General features: G+C 43.5%; 1 protein-coding gene across 1 annotated transcript in view; it reads right to left on the bottom strand.

Moving 5' to 3' along the window:
* Positions 1–54, bottom strand: part of LOC145395841 (ionotropic receptor 93a-like) — a 113423-nt gene extending 113369 nt beyond the window's left edge. Inside the window, exon 1 of the mRNA XM_080269371.1 lies at positions 25–54. Within this exon, the coding sequence (XP_080125497.1) occupies positions 25–54 (30 nt within the window). The remainder of the gene's footprint in view (positions 1–24) is intronic.
* Between the last annotated feature and the right edge of the window lie 19761 nt (positions 55–19815).

Raw genomic sequence — 19815 nt, 5'->3', positions numbered from 1 at the left:
AAATATGCTCAATTCACCATTCACACGTCCTGCAGCCTTAGTGCCCTCATACATGCTATTCATGGCATTCAACAGCTTCCCACTTACCCCATATATTCTTCATATTTTCCACATTCCTACTCTATCCACTCAGTCATATGTTTTCTCCAGATCCAAGAAAGTCATATACAGTTTATCTCCCTTTGTTGAAACTTTTCCAATGAAGATCTTAGGACGAATATTTGATCTACACAACCTCATCTCATCCCAAAAACCTCCCTGTTCTTCTCTAACTTACGAATATTCCTCTGTTATTCTCCTAACCCGGTCAGTAAGTATCCTACCATATAATTTTCCTATTACACCTAGAGGACAAATACTACTATGATTACCACACACTTCTTTTTCCCATTTTCCTTTATAAAGGGGAATAATTGTACCCGACTTTCAATCCTCCGGGACTCTACCTTCCTCCCACGCCAATCTGCACATCTTCCATATCCACTTCACTAATATCTCTCCCCCATGTTTCAACATCTCACCACACAATCCATCAATTCCTGGGGTTTCCCCATTTTAACTTATTTCATTGTTTCCACCACTTCCATCCCGCTGATCCCTTGTCTCCCTTCTTGTCCCAGCTACTCCACAGTAACTTATACTCACATTAGTTAAAGAATTCCTTACAGTGTTCTCTCAATCTGTTCAGTTTTCCTCCCTTCACGACTAGCAATCTACTATTTTGATCTTCCACTCCCCTGCTTTCTTCTTTATCACTGTCTAACTCTCTTTACCTCCTTCGTAATTATCAATGTATTTATTCCAGTGCAGTAATATCTTTGATAAAAGAATAAATAGTTTTCTGTGTATTGTTGAGTACTAAAGGTAACTTTCAGTGTTAAAACTCAATTCTATCTGTGAGACCAACGCTGTGGTAATGAACTGAGATATCAGAGTAACGACATCATCCAGATATTATTGCCTTATTTAACATCCATTAACGTATTCTTTCCTATTACCTTTATTATGGTGCTATTTGTTGTTAAGTTGTCCGTGAGGAGCACTGGAAAACAACTGCCTTGTAGCCAAGTTTCCAGCAATGAACCAATCATCGGTACCGATTCCCACAGACGATCTCTAGAATCTGTAATGACAATGACTCTCTCCCTCTCTCTCTCTCTCTCTCTGTATGTATATATAAATATAAATAAATAAATAAATATATATATATATATATATATATCAGTGGTTCTTAACCTTTTTACTACCACACCCCCTCTAGTAGTTGATCCTTCCATCCACGCCTCCCGTCGTATCTTCAACCAAATAGATGAAATTCCCTCCCAGTTTTTAAGGAAACACTGAAAAAAAAAAAAAAATGGCGTTCTTAGTCTTTTTATTGACCATGAATTTTGTGGAAACAATATACCCAACATATTTAATGAGGTTACTTTCTTACTAATTTAATTAGACACTTGACACTGCTTCATACCTACCAGATGTTGAATGCGTGGTCAAATCCCAGAGAGTGCACAACGAAAGTCCCCTTCAACGTTCAGTCGTTTTTTGTACTTGGTCTTGACAGCAACGAGCATGGAAAATGCAGCTTCACAAAGATAAGTGGATCCAAACACTGTCAGGAACCGAAGAGCTTGATGTGAGATCAGAGGGTATACAGGAAGGTATTGACCCAGAACATCTAAAGATCCAGTTCTCTGAAGTCTTCCTCAGCTGAGGAGTTGAACTTTAAGTCAAGAAACTTCTCTTGTACTTCATCCGAACGATCAACTACTTCACATTGAAATGGGTTTCTGATGAATTTCCACGCTTCACGCTTTTCATCTATATCTGGGAAGTATCTGATGAATTCAGCTTTCAGGTCAGTCAGATGAATGATTATTTGTTTCTTCTACTCATAATCAAGGTATTTGTGAATGAGAGTAGAATCCAAGTTACTAAAACTGGCTGAATTTCCATCCTGAATTCGACATTTCCAGAGGTAGAGTTTGGACAAGGAGGCTCGAACGGTGTCGTGGTGCACGATGATGTTAAAGTTTTTCCTTGTAGTTTAAGGCTGATTGTATTCAGCGCTTCGAAGATGTCCACCAGGTAAGCTAGAGATAGTAGGAAGCCTACAAACTGAAACTTCTCATGGAGATCTGCCTTCTGCTGCGAATCTAGAAATACTGTATTGCTACTTCTCGTAGTTCACAAAGCCGTCCAAGAATGTTTCCCTTTGAAAGGAACCGTGCGTTTGTGAGAAAAAACGGGGCTTGATGTTCAGATTCTTGATCCTTACACAGCACTTTGAAGAGACGACTGTTCACGGGTCCAGTTTTGATAAAGTTGACTACCTTGATAGCCAAGTTCAGAACATCCCTCATTTCAGCATGTAGTGTTCTGGATGCTAAGGCTTCACGAAGAAGTATGCAGTGTGTACCTACAGTACTGCAGATGTACTCTTTTTCTTTCACCCTTGTTATGAATCCAGACTGCAGACCAAGCATGGCTGGATGTCCGTCAATACACCCCTACCAGCGAGTCCCACAAAAGATGATTTTCCTGAAAGAAGTTTGATACCATACGAAAAATAGCTGCTGCTGCTGCTGTTGTACAACTTTCCAAGAGGTGGCAGAAAAATATTTCCTCTTTTACACTGTTGCCTGACACGAAACGAGCATACATCAGTAACTGAGAACACTGAGCGATGTCAGTCGTTCCGTCACACTGGATGAAAAATACAGGAGAAGCTCTTACTTGGTCGAGATTTTTATCTTTGATGTCTCGAGACATTTCATCGATCCTTCCTTTGACTGTATCGTTTGATAGAGAAATTTGGGAAAACTTGTTTGCACTATCTTTCCCCAGAACTAGTTCTGCTGCACGCAGTATACTTGATTTTATAAAACTCTCCAATGTTATGGCTCGTCTTGCTCTTTGCAATCAACATGGCGATCTCATAGGATGCCTCAACAACCATTGAAGTTTGTTTCCTAAATGTGCCACTGGCGTCCATCTTAGTTTGCTTCAAGGCTTGTCGTTTTGTTTCAAAGGATCCCATAGGCTTGTCAGCTGGAGCAGGATGTGTTGTCCTCAAGTGGCTTCCCAAGCGTGAGGGCTGCATTCCATCATTGCTCAGAGTCTTGTAACATACCTCTCACTTGGGTACCTCTGTGTCACCCTTTTGAAGGGACATGAATCCAAATCGAATACATTCGTCAAGATACTTCCGCTTCTTTGCACTCATTGGGAATCATATGATGTGCAGTGGACAAAGCACGTCAGTGAGCAAAACATAAAGGCAGGTGTAAGTTAAGACAAACATCACGAAATGATCATAAACACCTCAAAATGATGATAAACACAATCACATGATCATTAACAAACACATGATCAATAACAAACACATGAACATAAACACCACATGATAAACACAACCACATGATCATTAACAAATACAGCATGGTCATAAACACCACAACATGATCATCACAACCACATCATCAATAACAAACAGCATGATCATAAACACAAGCCTACATGATCATAAACACCACCTCATGATCATTGACAAACGTCAAATGATCATAAGCACCACATGATTACTAACAAACATCACAACATGCTCATGAGCACTACTACATAATCATTAACAACACCACACGATTATTAACAAACATCACGAGTGGATGGAGTGGTTGGTCAGTGGGGTGTGCCAGCAGAAGTAGATGGGAATGGTAGTGCTTTGGTGGACATCTGTGCTGGTAAGGGGTTGGCAATAGCCAACACCTACTTTCGTCATAAGATGATCCACCGGTATACATGGAGAGTAATGAGGAGGATGGATGGTGAACTTGTTGAACGAAAGGCAATGATAGACTACGTGTGTGTGGATGAGCGAATGAGAAGACAAGTGTTGGATGCAAGGGTGTGGAGAGGGTGGGGGAATGGAGTCTCGGACCATCACTTAGTGATGGCCAAGGTAGAGCTGCAAAGAAAGTGGTTGAGGAGGCGAAGGGGAAGACAGGAGGAAACAGCTCCTGTGAGAAGAGTGGAGAAATTGCAAGATAGTGAGAAGAGGACAGAGTATAAGAGCATAGTGGAAGAAAGATTGGGAAGGTATGAGCTAGAGCAGATGGAAGGGGTGGAAGACGTATGTAAGATATTCACGGAAGAGATAAGCGCAGCGTGTGAGGTGGTTTGTGGAGTGAGGAGGAGATGCAAGGGTGTGCAAGGGACAGCATGGTGGAATGATGAGGTGAAACGAGCTGTGGAACAAAAGAATAAGGCATATGGTGAATGGTTGGCGAGTAGAGGTAGGGGAGAAGATGAGAGAGAGAAGAGAGAGGTATATGTGAGCAGGAGAAGGGAGGTTAAGAGACTGGTGAAGGAGAGTAAGAAGAAAGTGGATGAAGAGTTTGGGAGGAATCTGAGTGTGAAATGGAGGGAGAGTAAGAAATTGTTTTGGAAGGAGGTAAAGAAGGTAAGGATGTGTGAAAGGGGAAATAGTAGGGGAGTGAAAGATAGGAATAATAGATTGTTGGTAGAGAAGAGAGAGAAATTGAGGAGATGGAAGGAGCACTTTGAGGATTTGTTGAATGTAGAGAGTGAGAGCAGTGTGAGTATAAGTGGTTGGGGAATGGCTGGGAGAAGAAGAGATGAGAGGAGGGAGGAAGAGATCAGTAGGTCGGAAGTAGTGGAAGCGATGAAGAAGATTAAGCTGGGAAAGGCCCCAGGAATTGATGGAGTATGTGGTGAAATGCTTAGGTATGGGGGTGAGATTGTTGTGGAGTGGATATGGAAGTTGTGTAGATTGGCTTGGGAAGAGGGAAGGGTTCCAGAGGACTGGAATCAGGTATAATTGTTCCTCTGTACAAAGGAAAAGGGGAGAGAGAAGTATGTGGTAACCATAGGGGTATTTGCCTTCTTAGTGTGACTGGTAAAATATATGGTAGAATACTCATTGATAGGGTTAGGCATATGACAGAGGAGCTAGTTGGAGAAGAACAAGGGGGATTTAGGAAGGGAAAAGGGTGTGTAGATCAGATATTTGTTCTAAGATGTTTAGTGGAGAAGTATCTAGAGAAGGGAAGGAAAGTGTACGCTGCCTTCATGGACTTGGAGAAAGCTTATGACAGAATAGATAGGAAAGGTATGTGGAAGGTATTAAGAATATATGGAGTGGAGGGGAAATTGTTGAGTGCTGTGAAGAGTATGTACGAGGGAGCTAGGGCTACGGTGCGAGTGGATGGTGAGCTGAGTGAGTTCTTTGATCTCAATGTGGGACTGAAACAGGGGTGTGTAATGTCTCCATGGCTGTTTAATATATATATGGATGGGGTCGTAAAGGAGGTACAAGGTAGGGCAGTGGATGTGGGGGTGGCCCTAACGAATGAGGGTGAGATTTGGAAGCTTCCGGTGTTGCTGTTTGCTGATGATACAGTATTGTTGAGTGAAGATGAATGGGAGTTGCAAGGTTTGGTGAATGAATTTGGGACAGTGTGTAGGAGGAGGAAGCTGAAAGTTAATGTAAACAAAAGTAAAGTTATGGTGTTTGAGAGGAATGAAGTCACAGAGTGTGCAGTGAGGTTGGATGGTGAGGATATGGAGAATGTGAGTGCATTCAAGTACTTGGGTAGTGTGATGAGTAAGGATGGAACTTTGGGGGATGAAGTGCGTGAAGGGTACAGCAGGGAAGGAAGGTTGTAGGCATGCTGAAAGCAGTGATGAGAAATAGGGAAGTGAGTATGGAAGTTAAGAAGTCTCTGCATGATGGTATTGTGATCCCTACCCTGACGTATGGAAGCGAGGCGTGGACCTTGCAAGAGGGGAACAAGTCAAGAGTGAGAGCAGTGGAAATGAGTTACTTGAGAGGAGCATGTGGAGGACATGGAGGGACAGGTTGACGAATGAAGAAGTGAAGGAACGTTGTGGGGTAGATGTGGATGTGGTTGAAAAGATTAGGAGAAATACACTGAGGTGGTTTGGACATGTGGAGAGGATGGAGAGTGAAAGACTGACTAAGAGGGTGTATGTGGGTGAGGTGGAGGGAGGGAGAGGGAGGGGTAGACCGAGGATGAGGTGGAGGGATGGAGTTGAGAGGTATATGAGGGAGGGGGGGGTGAGTTGGGGGGAGGGGAGTCAAATGGTGGGTGACAGAGTGACTTGGAGGCGTTTTGTCTGCGGCCACCCTTTGCGGGATTAGGGCGTCGGGCTATAGATAGATAGATAGACAACATTATAGTAAACACATCATGATCATAAACACATGATTATTAAGAAACAAATCAATATGATCATAAACACAATATTACCATAACCACCAGATGATTTTAAGCACCACCAACTACTGATGAAATACAATCGAAATTCAAAACTTGCAAATAACAAACAGAGCAAGTCACCAATAAACTTTAGAGCAGCTTAAACCATTTTAAAATAAATATAAGAAATATGTGAAAGAAGAGGAGTAATTACCACGGTTGTATTTGGGAGTCGACTGACGCTGAAGGCCCGGTAACACATTAAGAATATACAGTACAGTAAAAAGTTCAGAAAATGGTAAGCCTAGTAGTGTACGGAAAACTAAAATTAATAAAGGCGATAATTATTTTCATAACCATCTCGATATTAGCCACGCTCTTGTTAAGAGAATGACACCTATTGTATAATTAGAGAAATTCCTATTTCCCCCCCCCCGGGGCTTCCGCCCCCTCTGGCTATCACTCACGCCTCCCTAGGGGGCGCGTCCCCCAGGTTAAGAACCTCTGATCTATCTATATCTACATCTATATCTATATCTATATCTATATCTAGAGAGAGAGAGACATACAGACAGACAGACAGACAGACAGACAAAAGACAGACAGACAGACAGACAGACAGACAGACACATAGATAGACAGACAAATAAACACAAACGTGGAAATTTTAACATAATGGCAACGTTTCGACAACTCATTTGTCATATTCAGACCTAGGGAAAATACAATAAAACCAAAGTAAATATAATGTCTATGATAAACATATAAAGAAAACATGATTTTGTTACCTAGGTTTGAAAATGAGTTGTGGAAACATCACCAGTTAAAGATAATCCTGATGACGTTGAAGTTTATCTTCATATTAAGACTACACTTCCCCCATGATGAATCTATTGCATCTGTATATATATATATATATATATATATATATATATATATATATATATATATATATTGTGTGTGTGTGTGTGTGTGTACAGTATGTATATCGAAAGGCAGATAGATAGAGAGATAGACAGATAGATTGATAGATAGATATACTGTATAATATAGATAGATAGACTGATTGATTGATAGGTAGATAGACAGATAGATAAATCATCATCAGTCGCTGAGTGTCCACTGCAGGACCGGCCTTTCCCTACCAAAGCAGGGACGATACAGCCAATGTATCTCTGCCCAGTGGCTTAGGCAGTCTGACTGAGACTGTATGTAGGGTGCGAAGTGCTTTCGAGTGTGACTGTAATATTGGAGTGGCTTTGGATGTGTGTGTAGTCTGTGAACCAAGTGTAATTGGCCAGCCTTAAGCTGACTGGGTGCAAGCATACTAGTATGCGACAGCACCCCTTATAACCGCCAAAGCGATCAGTGGCTTGGTGAATGCTTCCCAAAGATTTTACAACTCTGTCGGGAGGTGAACCCGCGTCCACCAGCGTGTGAGACTTACACTTTACCATTGTGTCACAGAGGCTCTCTCTCTCTCTCTCTCTCTCTCTCTCTCTCTCTCTCTCTCTCTCTATATATATATATATATATATATATATATATATATACTATATATATAATGTATATATATATGTATATATATATATATATATATATATATATATATATATATATATATACTGTATATATACTGTATATATATATGTATTGCCAAACGCCTTAATCCCGTAAGGGGTGGCCACAAACACATCGGCTCCATGTCGTCCTGTCCCCCACTATTTCATTGCTGTGCTCGCAGCTCACAACCCACTCTCTCATATACTGTATCTCTCCACTCTATCCCTCCATTTCATCTTTGGTCTCCCCCTCCCTCTCCCTCCCCTCCAGCTCACTCACATACACTCTCCTCGTCAGTCTCTCACTCTCCATCCTCTCCAAATGGCTAAACCAGGTCAATGTGTTTCTTCTAACGCTTTCTATCACATCCACATTCAAACCACAACACTCCTTCACTTTCTCATTTGTCAGTCTGTCTCTCCTTGTGATTCTACATGCTCCTCTCAGATAACTCATTTCCACTACTCTTACTCTTGACTTGTGTCCCTCCAACAAAGTCCAAGCTTCACTTCCCTATGTTAGAATTAGTATCACAATACTGTCATGCAGTAACTTTTTCACTACCCTCTTTCTTATCACTGTCTTCAACGAAGCAGCAACCATTCTTCCTTTTTACCCTTTCAAGCACTTCACCTTCCAAATATCCAAATATCCATCCATACTCATCATACTTAAACACACTCACATTTTCAATTTCCTTCTCGTCCAACTTCACTGTACTTTCACTGACTTCATTTTTCTCGAAGACCATAACTTTATTCTTCCCTACATCCACCTTTAGATTCCGTTTCTTACATACCCTCCCAAACTCATCCTCTAGACCTGGTGCGGTGGCGTCTTCGCTGTGGGTGTACCCCCTAGAGGCTACTGAAGCAGAGGAGGAGGGCAGCATGGGGGCCAAACCACCGCAAACCCCCCCGGCCCCTCACAGGGCCCGAGAACCTGGAGGTGGCTTCGGTCGCCTAGGCAAGTACCACATCTCTCAACACAACACACACAACAATCGTTTCTTCTACACCGAGAAATGACTCCCCGGTGGTCATTTCTCAAAGACTTCTAACCGGGGACATTGAGAGCAATCCAGTACCGACCAACAGATATATGTGTTCAACATGCCCAACCTATCACTTCGAGCCGTCAGTCAAAGGGTTCAGTTCAGTGCAATTCCTGCAAGAACTGGACCCATTACACACGCACAACACTTTCATCCAGAAAATATTACACAAACACCTGGACCTGCTTCTTATGCACCTTCCCCCCACCCACTAACCCCTCCACCAACCCCACTTCTACATCCTCCACACCTCCTCATTCTAACCCACCGATCCTTCCCACACCATCCAATCCCCGAACCCCTCCCAATCCACCCCAATCTAATGCACCCTAACCCTTACCTCCATCACAACATTCTCCTACCCCTTCCCCTTCACCCACACCCACACCCACACCCTCACCTCCCCCCGGTGCTGCAGCACCCAACACACATCATACACATAACAGAAACATTCTTCAAATAAACACAGATGGCATAAACACCAAAAACAAGAACTCACGCAATTCATCAAACAACAAAACATACACATTGCCATCTTGCAAGAAACTTAACTACGTATAAAACAAAAATCACACACATTTCATAATTTCACCACCATTAGACAAGACCTGGCCAACAGCAGTGGTGGTGGACTTATCACCCTGGTACACAAATCCATCTTTTCAGTCACTAGTGCACACACAAAGTCACTTCTCTCCCCACAGGACACTACAACAGAAATACAATTAATTAAAATATGCACTGGTAACAAATCACACATAATAATCGCCAATACATACATTCCCCCCCAGTCGTCCCCACAGTACCACACAATTACTCTCCACAAATACACCACATCACTAACATATCCAACGTTGTCCTGGGTGGTGATTTCAACGCCAAGGCGTCGGCCTGGCATGCCAACAACCCTGACACAGACAGAGGGCTGGTACTACAATCCCAAACAGATAATCTTGACATACTCAGTTACTGTATCTCCATCAACATACCCATATCCCACACCAAGCCCTCTTCCTCCCATTATCCACAGACATCACATTTTGCTCCCCAAACGTCGCCCCGCCAACATCCTGGAGAGTGGTCAAAACCCTTGGCTCTGACCACCTTCTGATCATCACCACTACCAAAACCAGAATCACCCCGCCTGGCCACAGACACACATACACTAATTATAGGAGAGCCAACAGGGATGCCTGCACAAATGAAACAGAACAACACTTTCAAACATTAACCTGCCCCGTCCCAGCCACTTTTCGACCACTGGTACCCCCCAATCCCGGGCAATTTTCGACCTTTTTTTTTTTTGCTTAAACTTTCGCTTTTGGTCAGAAACAATGGTCGGTGGCAAAGAAAGTGGTCCCTGGGGTCCCTAATTAGCTTAACCAGGTATGCCTTGGTCCCACCTGGCCCCGTTTTCTCCCTAGGCGGTGTGAGCATCAAACGTTTTCTATGGTATTATAAGTTTGGGAAACCAATGAAAGTAAGTAGAAATGAATTTATTACAAACATAAAAACATGTGATAAAAGAGTATATTGGATTTTATACAAAAATAGAGCAGAAATAAGCATTGTACCATCGTGAGAAACGAGCAAAATCGGCCAACTTGGTTCCCATGAATCGCTAACATTCTAAAATCATGATACATATAATTTTTTTTACTTACATAATACTTCTACAATAACATTATACCATTTTACATTATATTGAACTGTTTTTACGTATTCACAGGCCTTTTGATAACATTTAGCGTAATGCTAGCGCTAATTTACGTAGTGAGTGAACTTCGCTGTGACTGATGTTTCAACTCGTATTGTGCTTTTTCTACTAACATAATACCTTTCTAATATTATTATACACTTTTCAACTTTATAGAACTGTTTTGAGATTATTTCAGGCCTTACGTAAATATATAGCGTAATAATAGCGCATAGTAACACACACGGTGAAGTCGCTATGACAACTAATTCAACTTACAACCTATTTTTTTACTTATATAATAATTCTACACTAACATTGCACATGTAAACACTTAATATAATTGACATTACATCATTTCTGAACTTACGATGGAACTGAGCGTCATATTTGCGCGTACTTACACAGGGAGTGTTATCATTTGTTTCATCTTACACTAGTAATCAACTTATAAAATACCTTACTACTAACATTACAACATCTTCAACTGTATATAATTCCTATCACATACTTACTGACCAGAATGTGGGTGTACTCGTGACATCAATTATGACAACTTACAGTAATGTTCAACTTATACGTTTTATTCATGCTAACATTACACCCGTTTCCACTTTATTTCCTTGCTATCACATATTTACTGACCAGATTTACACAGTGGGTGTAGTTTTGATAACAATTCTTTCCACTTACACTAATTCTCATCTTATACATTACTTTTCTGAAAAATAACACCCGTTTCAACTTTATATTTGACTTAGCACCTACTGACTGGCCTTACCATTATCATGAGCGTCATTTCGCCTTCCCACACAGTTTCAGAAGTGTACGAGATTATGATATTCCTTGAAACAAGGCTGAAGGCACAACGCAACATTGCACTCGAAACACTCGCATCTTGTGTCTTTTCTCTGCGTTGATGGTCTGACTGTCGAGTGCTTACATACATGGCAGCGACGCTGGGGTTTACGACGGTTTGGTTCGGAAGGGATTGCGCTGGGGTAGTGGCGGGCTGCAAGACGTAGGGGAGTCTGAGCAGCACGGGGGGCGCGTGGGCGGTGTGGGGGTCTTTCCTGGGCATGCTTGGCGATTATTTCACGTGCCAGCTCCCTCATAAACCCCTCAAAGGTCTCGGATACTCCGGTGGTCATTGCGTGCAGGTAGTGGGCGTTCAGGACCGTGATGTCGAGCAAGTGGAAAAAGAGTTTCTTGTACCACTTCATCGTTGTCCTGGCACAGTCAACACTTGAAATCATCGAGTCTGACTGATCAACTTGCCTCATGTTCAGATTATAGGCAAGTACAGACTCTGGTTTCCATAGGTTGCGCCTCCTCTCGCTACGGTGATCCACGGAGTCTGTGCGGTGCATCAGGGGGCTGTGAACAGTTGATAGGAGGCAAACTTCCCTGTTGTGGTTCCACAGGGTTGCAAGGATGTTATTGGCCTGGAAGAAAACCACCTCATTCTTGTCAAGTTTCCTCCCTATCTTGACCATATGGCGACGGTTTCTCTTGACTGTACCACAGACCCCGGTGTCGTGTTGGTGGAGGAACCTAGCGAGAAGAGGGCTAGTGTACCAGTTGTCCAGGTACAAAACATGACCACGATGAAGGTACTCTTCTATCATTGTCTTCACCACAGCCCCAGAGAGTCCTATACTCCGATCTTCTATTATATCTGTCTGTGCGCCCGTGTACAAGACTATGTCTTGCACATAACCAGTCTTACAGTCACACATAACAAAGATCTTGAACCCAAAACGGTGTCTCTTGCTGGGTATATACTGCCTAAAGGAAATATTGCCTCTCCACAACACAAGACTCTCGTCTATGACGAGGTCTCTGTAGGGATAAAATGAGGAGCGGAACATTTCCCGTAAATGATCAAATACCAGCCTAATTCTCCTCATTTTATTGGTGTTATTTGCATTGGCTGGATCATCTGCATCAAAAAAGTGGAGGCGGCCGAGAATAAACTGAAATCTATTATGACCCATCACCTTTCCAAAGAAAGGTGTTAGGATGATTGGGTCCGTTGTCCAGTAGGCAGGAATTTGATTTTTCCTCACCACACCCATCAAGATTACCAGGGCAAAAAATAGGAACATCTCTGATATAGTCACGGGAAAGTCATACTGTTCTGCATGCTTGCATGTGGTTCCTAGGCGTTCACTTTCAAGGCGCTGGGATTGTGAAAATATATTTGTCTGTTCTACTATGCGCCCAACAAACGCCTCATCAAAAAACAAGTTGAAAAAATCTAAACGTGACGACCCAGCATTTACACCTGGAGCCGTGCAACCTGACCGCCACTCCTCAGTGAACTGGTGAATGATGGGAGTAAAATTACTCCCATCCTCCCAGTTCCACGTGACACCACCGTCTCCAGCCACGTCACCATCGTCCCCTTCGTCAGGGTGGGGAGGTGAGGGTGGGGGAGGTTGGGGAGGTGGAGAGCGGTGCCTCTCATCACTCGCACTTCTCTTCCCTCTCCCTTTTCCTTTGCCCTTTCCCTTCCCTTTCTTTCCTTTCCCCACATCCTGGGGCTGTGGGGAGGAAGTTTGTGAATATTCAGGGGCGAAAGAAGTGCTGGGGAGTGACTCAACCTCCTCTCCCCTAGGCCTACGAGCACCACGTGCTCGTGCTGCCTCCCTCACACCACTGGCCCCTTCACCCCGCACTACTCCCACACCACTCTCACTTTCACCCCGCGCTGCCGCCACAACACTTTCCCTTTCTCCCAGCAATCCCACCACACCACTTGCTACTTCCCCAGACAAAGTACTTGAACCATACCTTAGGTGTTGTCTCGCCCCATCTTCTGATCCACGTGGTGATATTTTCTCCTTTCCCAACCACTCGGCGATATCACGTCCTAGCCCTCCGTCATCCTCATCGTCCTCATCCTCGTCCTGATCAGAATCGTGATGGAGAGATAGCTGTGCACGTGGTTGGGGAGCAGGCTGGCCTTCCCTTGCCTTACGGTATGTCACATACCGCGTTTTTCGGGGCGAAGGGACCTCCTCATCACTGCTACTTATTTCTTCCTCTGGCTGGACGTAATCGCGATCCACCACATCATCATCGAGTGGAGAATCACTGTCTCCAGTGAAGGCTTCCAGGACGGATGCAATTTGCTCATCTGAGAGACCTTTCCGCGCCATGTCTGACCTGGGTCACTGCTGGCAGGTGAGTGACCGAGACAAGGGCGAGCGCGGGTCATGCGGGGTCTAGGACGCTGCCCACCTGGCGGCAGGTAGGGGAGGCTTGGGTACCCAGGCGAAACGAAAATCTCCCGCGAATTTTGAAAATTGTGGAAATTATGAACCTTGCAATTGCAGGACGTTGAAGTACGTCCTCGGGACTGGCTGTGACAAAACGTGAGGACGTGGAAGTACGTCCTCGGGACGGCGCGGGTTATACAGTAAACCCATCACAAACATCATCATCGCTGTGCACACTTTCAATACAATTATTCAAAATACAGACAAAAGACACATCCCTGGAGGCAACAGAAAAAGATACAACCCCAACTTCACACCAGAAATTCAAGGCCTCATCAGTCAACAGGACACACTACGACACTCCCCAGCACCCAATACACAAGACACCGTAAAACAAATACAAGAACTCAACACTCAAATAAACAATAAAATATCAGAACAGTAAACACTAAATTGTCGCAGACTACCCAATCACCAAGTGGACAGGGTGCACGGCCTGAGTAAAACCTCGATAGAATGATAACTGAGTGTACGACAAGACCATATTGTACTACTTAAATCTGGAGTTACTTTAGCATATGAACATTTAAGGAGAGTCAAAACACCACGTACAAAATTAATATAATCTATTAAACTACCTTAACTTACAACCAATACAGTGGGAAAACAAAACACAAAACATCACCCTGCCTACTGGATAAGAGCATAAACTTGCTAAAGTCCATCCTACATCTCTAACCTGGACAACCCAGAGCTAGCCGGCGTCACTGACAGGGAAAGAGAGAGAGAGAGAGAGAGAGAGAGACCTCTGAGCCTCTGCGCCTGGGCTTATATGCAGGCCTACCACAACTTCATTGGGTCGCCAGTTCGTTACTTTAGTAACACCTTAACTAGCTAGTTATACACGTGGCGCGAAGGGGAACAATTAACTACACAAAATATGCGTCCACGTGACATCTCCCCCCCAAAAAAAGAACTTTTTACCAAGCCGGAAAAAGTTACTCTAACATGTACAAACATTAGAGGTACAAAAGTAGGTTTACTTCAATATTACAAAAATTCCTAAAAACATAGAACGGGTAAATAATATGGTAAATCATAGGGATCCTACACTCTGTTCACACTCTTGACAATGCATCTGCAATGGTACTGTCCTTGCCACGAATAAGCTGCAGTTTTATATTATACAGTTGCAAGGCTAGAGCCCATCTCAGCACTCGAGCATTCTTAAACTTGACCTTTTCAATAAACACAAGGGGGTTGTGGTCTGTGAACACCGTGATGGGAAGTGGGCTACTAGACAGAAATACTTCAAATTTTTCTATTGCCATGACAATTCCAAGAGCCTCCTTTTCATCAGTGGCATAAGCCTTTTGATAAACCTTAAACTTTTGGGAAAAGTAGCATACGGGATGTAACACTTCACAATATTCTTGCAAGAGCACTGCCCCCACCCCTGCATCACTTGCATCAACTCTAATGATGAAGGGCCGATGTGGGTCCGGGGTTCGGAGCACAGGAGCACAAGTCAGCAGGGCCTTCAAACCCTCAAATGCCTGCTGACATTCATTTGTCCAATGGAATGTATTCTTGGAGCTAAGTTGATCCGTAAGGGGAGCAGCGACCTGGGCAAAGTTCCTGCAGAAACGACGATAGTAACCCACCATCCCAAGGAACCTCATAGTAGACTTTCGGTCAGCTGGTGGTGGGTATTGTAAAATGGCATCCACCTTTGCATCAACAGGGGCTAGCTGGCCCTGCCCGACCACATGCCCCAGGAACATGACGTGGGCGTGCCCAAACTCACTCTTGGCGAGATTCACGGTGAGATTGGCCTCCTCCAGGACATCAAAGAGCTTTCGCAGCCTCTCAAGGTGTTCCTCCCAATTGTCACTCCAGACAACTAAGTCATCTAGGTACAGTCGCCAAAGTTTCCACCTGGGCCACCTAGTCGCGGGAGGTGGGTAACGGGTGCTGGCAACAGTGTAATGTTTGTTCGTGTGTACATGCTCGACGAAAGTTCGGATCGTCAACTCTCGTCTTCCGTAGTGAACCTCAGTTAGAGTTCATCCCAATATTCAGTCGACAATTTTTAGCCGACAGAATTTCAAAGGAACTTCTTGAAAGTACTGGATAATGTGAGTATTGAAAACAATAAGTAAAATAATCTAAAAGACCGCATCTTTACATATATTACATATTTATAAACGTATTCTTTTTCATTATTACATAATAAACTCATGGCTAAAATTTGTCTACTGAATATTGGGGGGAAGAACCGTCGTGTGACCGGCCCTTACGGTAGAAGAATAGATACCGGTGTCTGTTCTTTTTGCATTTTGCGAAGTCCTGGGCCGGACTTGATTAAACCTATTGAAATGTAATTTTTGATCCGAGACGTGGTTAGATAAGTTAGGTCATTAATCGTTACAGGAATACTCATTGAGCGGAGAATTATTTAAACTAAGTAGGAGAGATACTGTAGGAACCGTAGATGTCGGAGGTTGAAACTCGTTCCTTGAGGCTGCCTAGAGTCAGACAATCATGAGCCGTCGGGCGCTAAAGCGCCTAGGTTCATGGGATTAAAAAAAAAAAAAGAACAGTGTTCCGGCCTGTAATGATAACTTCATGTTCGTTATGCTGCGTTTATCAGTCACATAAGTAATATCACAGGCAATGGTGATATAAATGTCCCAACAATTCATGAATCAATACCAATTGTGCATAAAATGACTGGAAGCTTTTACATACTGTGATGGAGAGGTGGTGTCTTCAGCTTGCTGTACTGTGAGATAATGTTGTTCGGTGAATAATCGATGAGCGTGTAAATGTGAAGAAGCACAGCACGCAATCAGTTTTCCATGTAATGTGTAATTCAGTCATTCGTTAGATGAGGACTATAAAGGTGTGCTGTAATGACCATAGTCATATGAAATATGATACGGTAAGTCAGTGTCATAGCTGATATATAATAGCCACATTCGACAACGGTATGCATAAACTCTTTGCCTGTTGAGGTGACAGTATTTTAACTTCCTACCTCTTCGTGGTGCACCACAGAACACATAAAAATACTTACTTGAAGTACCACCAACTAGGATATAAGCAACCGTTAACAGTGTCTGAAAATCATCCTAATGTTTACTGGTCAGTGTCATTCATGATGTGAATATGGAAGATAATCTTATTCGTAACTGGACGTAGATGTTAGGTAAATGCATTCCTCTTAAACCTATACTGATAAAGGTATCAAGTGATAGACCTATGAAATGGAATTACTGACATAAGGAGAGAGTGAGAGAGAAAGAGAGAAAGGCTTGGAGCGATTCCAGTATATAGTGCATTAACATGTTTTGGTAACAATGTAAAAATAACAAAGAAAAAAAATGTTTAGTGTTGTTAAGAATGTAGATGTTTAGTTGAATGCTAGGATCTCAAAAATTAGTTTGGCAATTATTATCACTGGCGGTATGAAAAACGTAACCCCCCCCCCTCCGCGTCCGGCGCCTGCCCTGGCCTTCACTATGCCAAGCTTCCCCCTCAGGCAGCTCTCCCACCGGCTCGACCACTTGCAGGAAACCAGTTGCATTGAATTGTTGCGTGCCACAGGTTGCACGGACAAAGGCCAAATAAGTGTAGTATGTTATTGTATTATATATAATAGTATATATTTATATCATAATATTATATACAGTATATATTACCTTATTTTACAATTAATATAGTCATATTTATTTGGCCTTGGTCAGTGCGACCTGTGGCACACATTTTTCCGTGCAACCAGTTTCTTGCAACTGGCTGAGCCGATGGGAAAACCGCCTCACTCCTTAGACATTTTTCTCCCCACCAACTCCATACCCAGCCATCTATGGGATGACCTCTGACTTTGACGGAGGTTCACTATGGATGAGGAGAGTTGATGATTCGAACTTTCATCGAGCATGTACACACGAACAAACATATACACTGCTGCCAGCACCCTTTATCCATCTCTCGCGGGTGGGTGGCCCAGGTGGAAAGTTTGGCGACTGTACACACGGACGCCAGGCAACTCTGTAATCAAATTTTTCATTAGTCTTTGGAATGTGGCTGGGGCATTCCGCATGGCAAAGAGAAGAACTAGAAATTCCCAAAGGCCGCTTGGAGTGACAAAGGCAGAGATTGACTTGGCTTGTTCTGTCAAGGGCACTTGGTAATACCCTTGGACGAGATCAAGCTCAGTGACGTAGTGGGCCGCTCCTAAATCATCAATAATGTCATCCATTCTGGGTAGTGGAAAGGAGTCGGGCAGGGTAACAGCATTGACCTTCCTATAATCTACACAAAGGCGGTAACTTCCTCCAGCCTTGGGGACTAATACTACAGGTGAGGCCCAAGGACTCATACTTGGACGGATCAAACCTTGCTCTTTTAGCCTCTGCACCTCGGACTGCAGGAATTCCCTCTTCTCGGCACTGAGATGGTATGGAGCTTGTTGGATCGGAGGGGCTCCTTGAACATCCACATCATGGGGCAGCAGGGTACAGAGCTGAGGGGTGTCACCAAAGAGGTCTGGATGCTCCTGTAGAAGACAGTCAATATCGCCTGCCTGGGTGGGGGGCAGATGCTCCAATTTACTCACAAGATTTGTTAGAATTTCACGATTTGACAGCTTACTGCCTACGAATGGTGTAGGGTCATTTTCCTCTGACTTTTCCACTACTCTAGTTCCTGTTAAGGAGACCTGTTCCACTTCCCCTCCTTGTGATTGGTCACGAGAGTGATACATTTTCAACAAATTGACATGGACACTTCGCCTTTTCTTCCGCCTGTCTGGCGTAGCAATGATAAAATTAAGGTCTCCAACCCGCTTCAAAACATGATATGGCCCAAAGTACCGAGACCGAAGAGGCTGCTTTGGTACTTGTAGCAGAGCTAAAACTTGATCACCAACATGAAAAATGCGGGATTGTGCCTTGTGAATTTTGTCATAATTGTCTTTCATTCATACTTGAGCATGACTGAGATTAGAATGGGCAAACTTTAAGGCATGCTGCAAGTTGGAGCGGAACTGAGTTACATATGCAGCAATCAGTACAGTACTCTTGTCATTCAACCAGCATTCTTTCAAGACTTTGAGAGGACCACGGACCTGGTGTCCATAAATGAGTTGAAACGGGGTGAAGCCTAGACTCTCATTTACACTATCTCTAATTGAAAACAATAAAAGATCAATAGCCTCATCCCAATCCTGACCCGTTTCCAAACAATAAGTACGTATCATAGTCTTAATGGTAGAATGGAAACGTTCCAGGGCTCCTTGACTCTGGGGATTGTAAGCGGTTGACTTACACTGACAGACTCCCAGGGCCCTCATCACTTGCTGAAACAGCCTGGAGGTGAAGTTAGACCCTTGGTCGGACTGCACGATGGCAGGTAACCCAATCTGTGTGAAGAACTTGATCAGGGCCCTGACAGCATTCCTACTAGTGATACTACGGAGAGGTATGGCCTCAGGGTAATGAGTGGCAACATCCATTATGGTTAATAAATACTGATTCCCGCGTTTGCTCCTTGGAAGAGGGCCCACACAATCAACAATTACCTTACGAAAGGGCTCCTCCATGACAGGAATGGGCTGAAGGGGTGCAGGATTGACTTCAGTGCCTGGTTTGCCACTAATCTGACACACATGACAGGTATGGCAATAGGTACTAACATCTTTCATCAACTTCAGCCAGTAAAAATGAGATAAAATCTTGTGGTAAGTCTTACGGACTCCCAAGTGTCCACCCACCCCATCATGTGCCACCTTCAATATCTCAATACGTAGAGATTTTGGGACGATGATCTGATGGACTGCCTCCCACGTGTGATTGGCAGGAGCCTTAGGTGGTCTGAATTAACGCATCAACACCCCCAAATTGAGATAAAAACAGCGTGGAACCTCATCTATTTCATTACCTTCAGTAAGCTGTCACTAGACTGTTCCTGAATTAATCTCTCCCTTGTGATAGGGGTGCTACCAAAGTCAAGGAGATCAGAACTAGACTTACT

The sequence above is a fragment of the Coenobita brevimanus genome, chromosome 33 (genome assembly GCF_032717465.1).
Source record: "Coenobita brevimanus isolate Jiangsu-jjx chromosome 33, ASM3271746v2, whole genome shotgun sequence".
Classification (NCBI taxonomy): Eukaryota; Metazoa; Arthropoda; class Malacostraca; order Decapoda; family Coenobitidae; genus Coenobita; species Coenobita brevimanus.
Note: the sequence above shows the minus strand (reverse complement) of the source record. Positions and strands in the feature narration are given on the sequence as shown.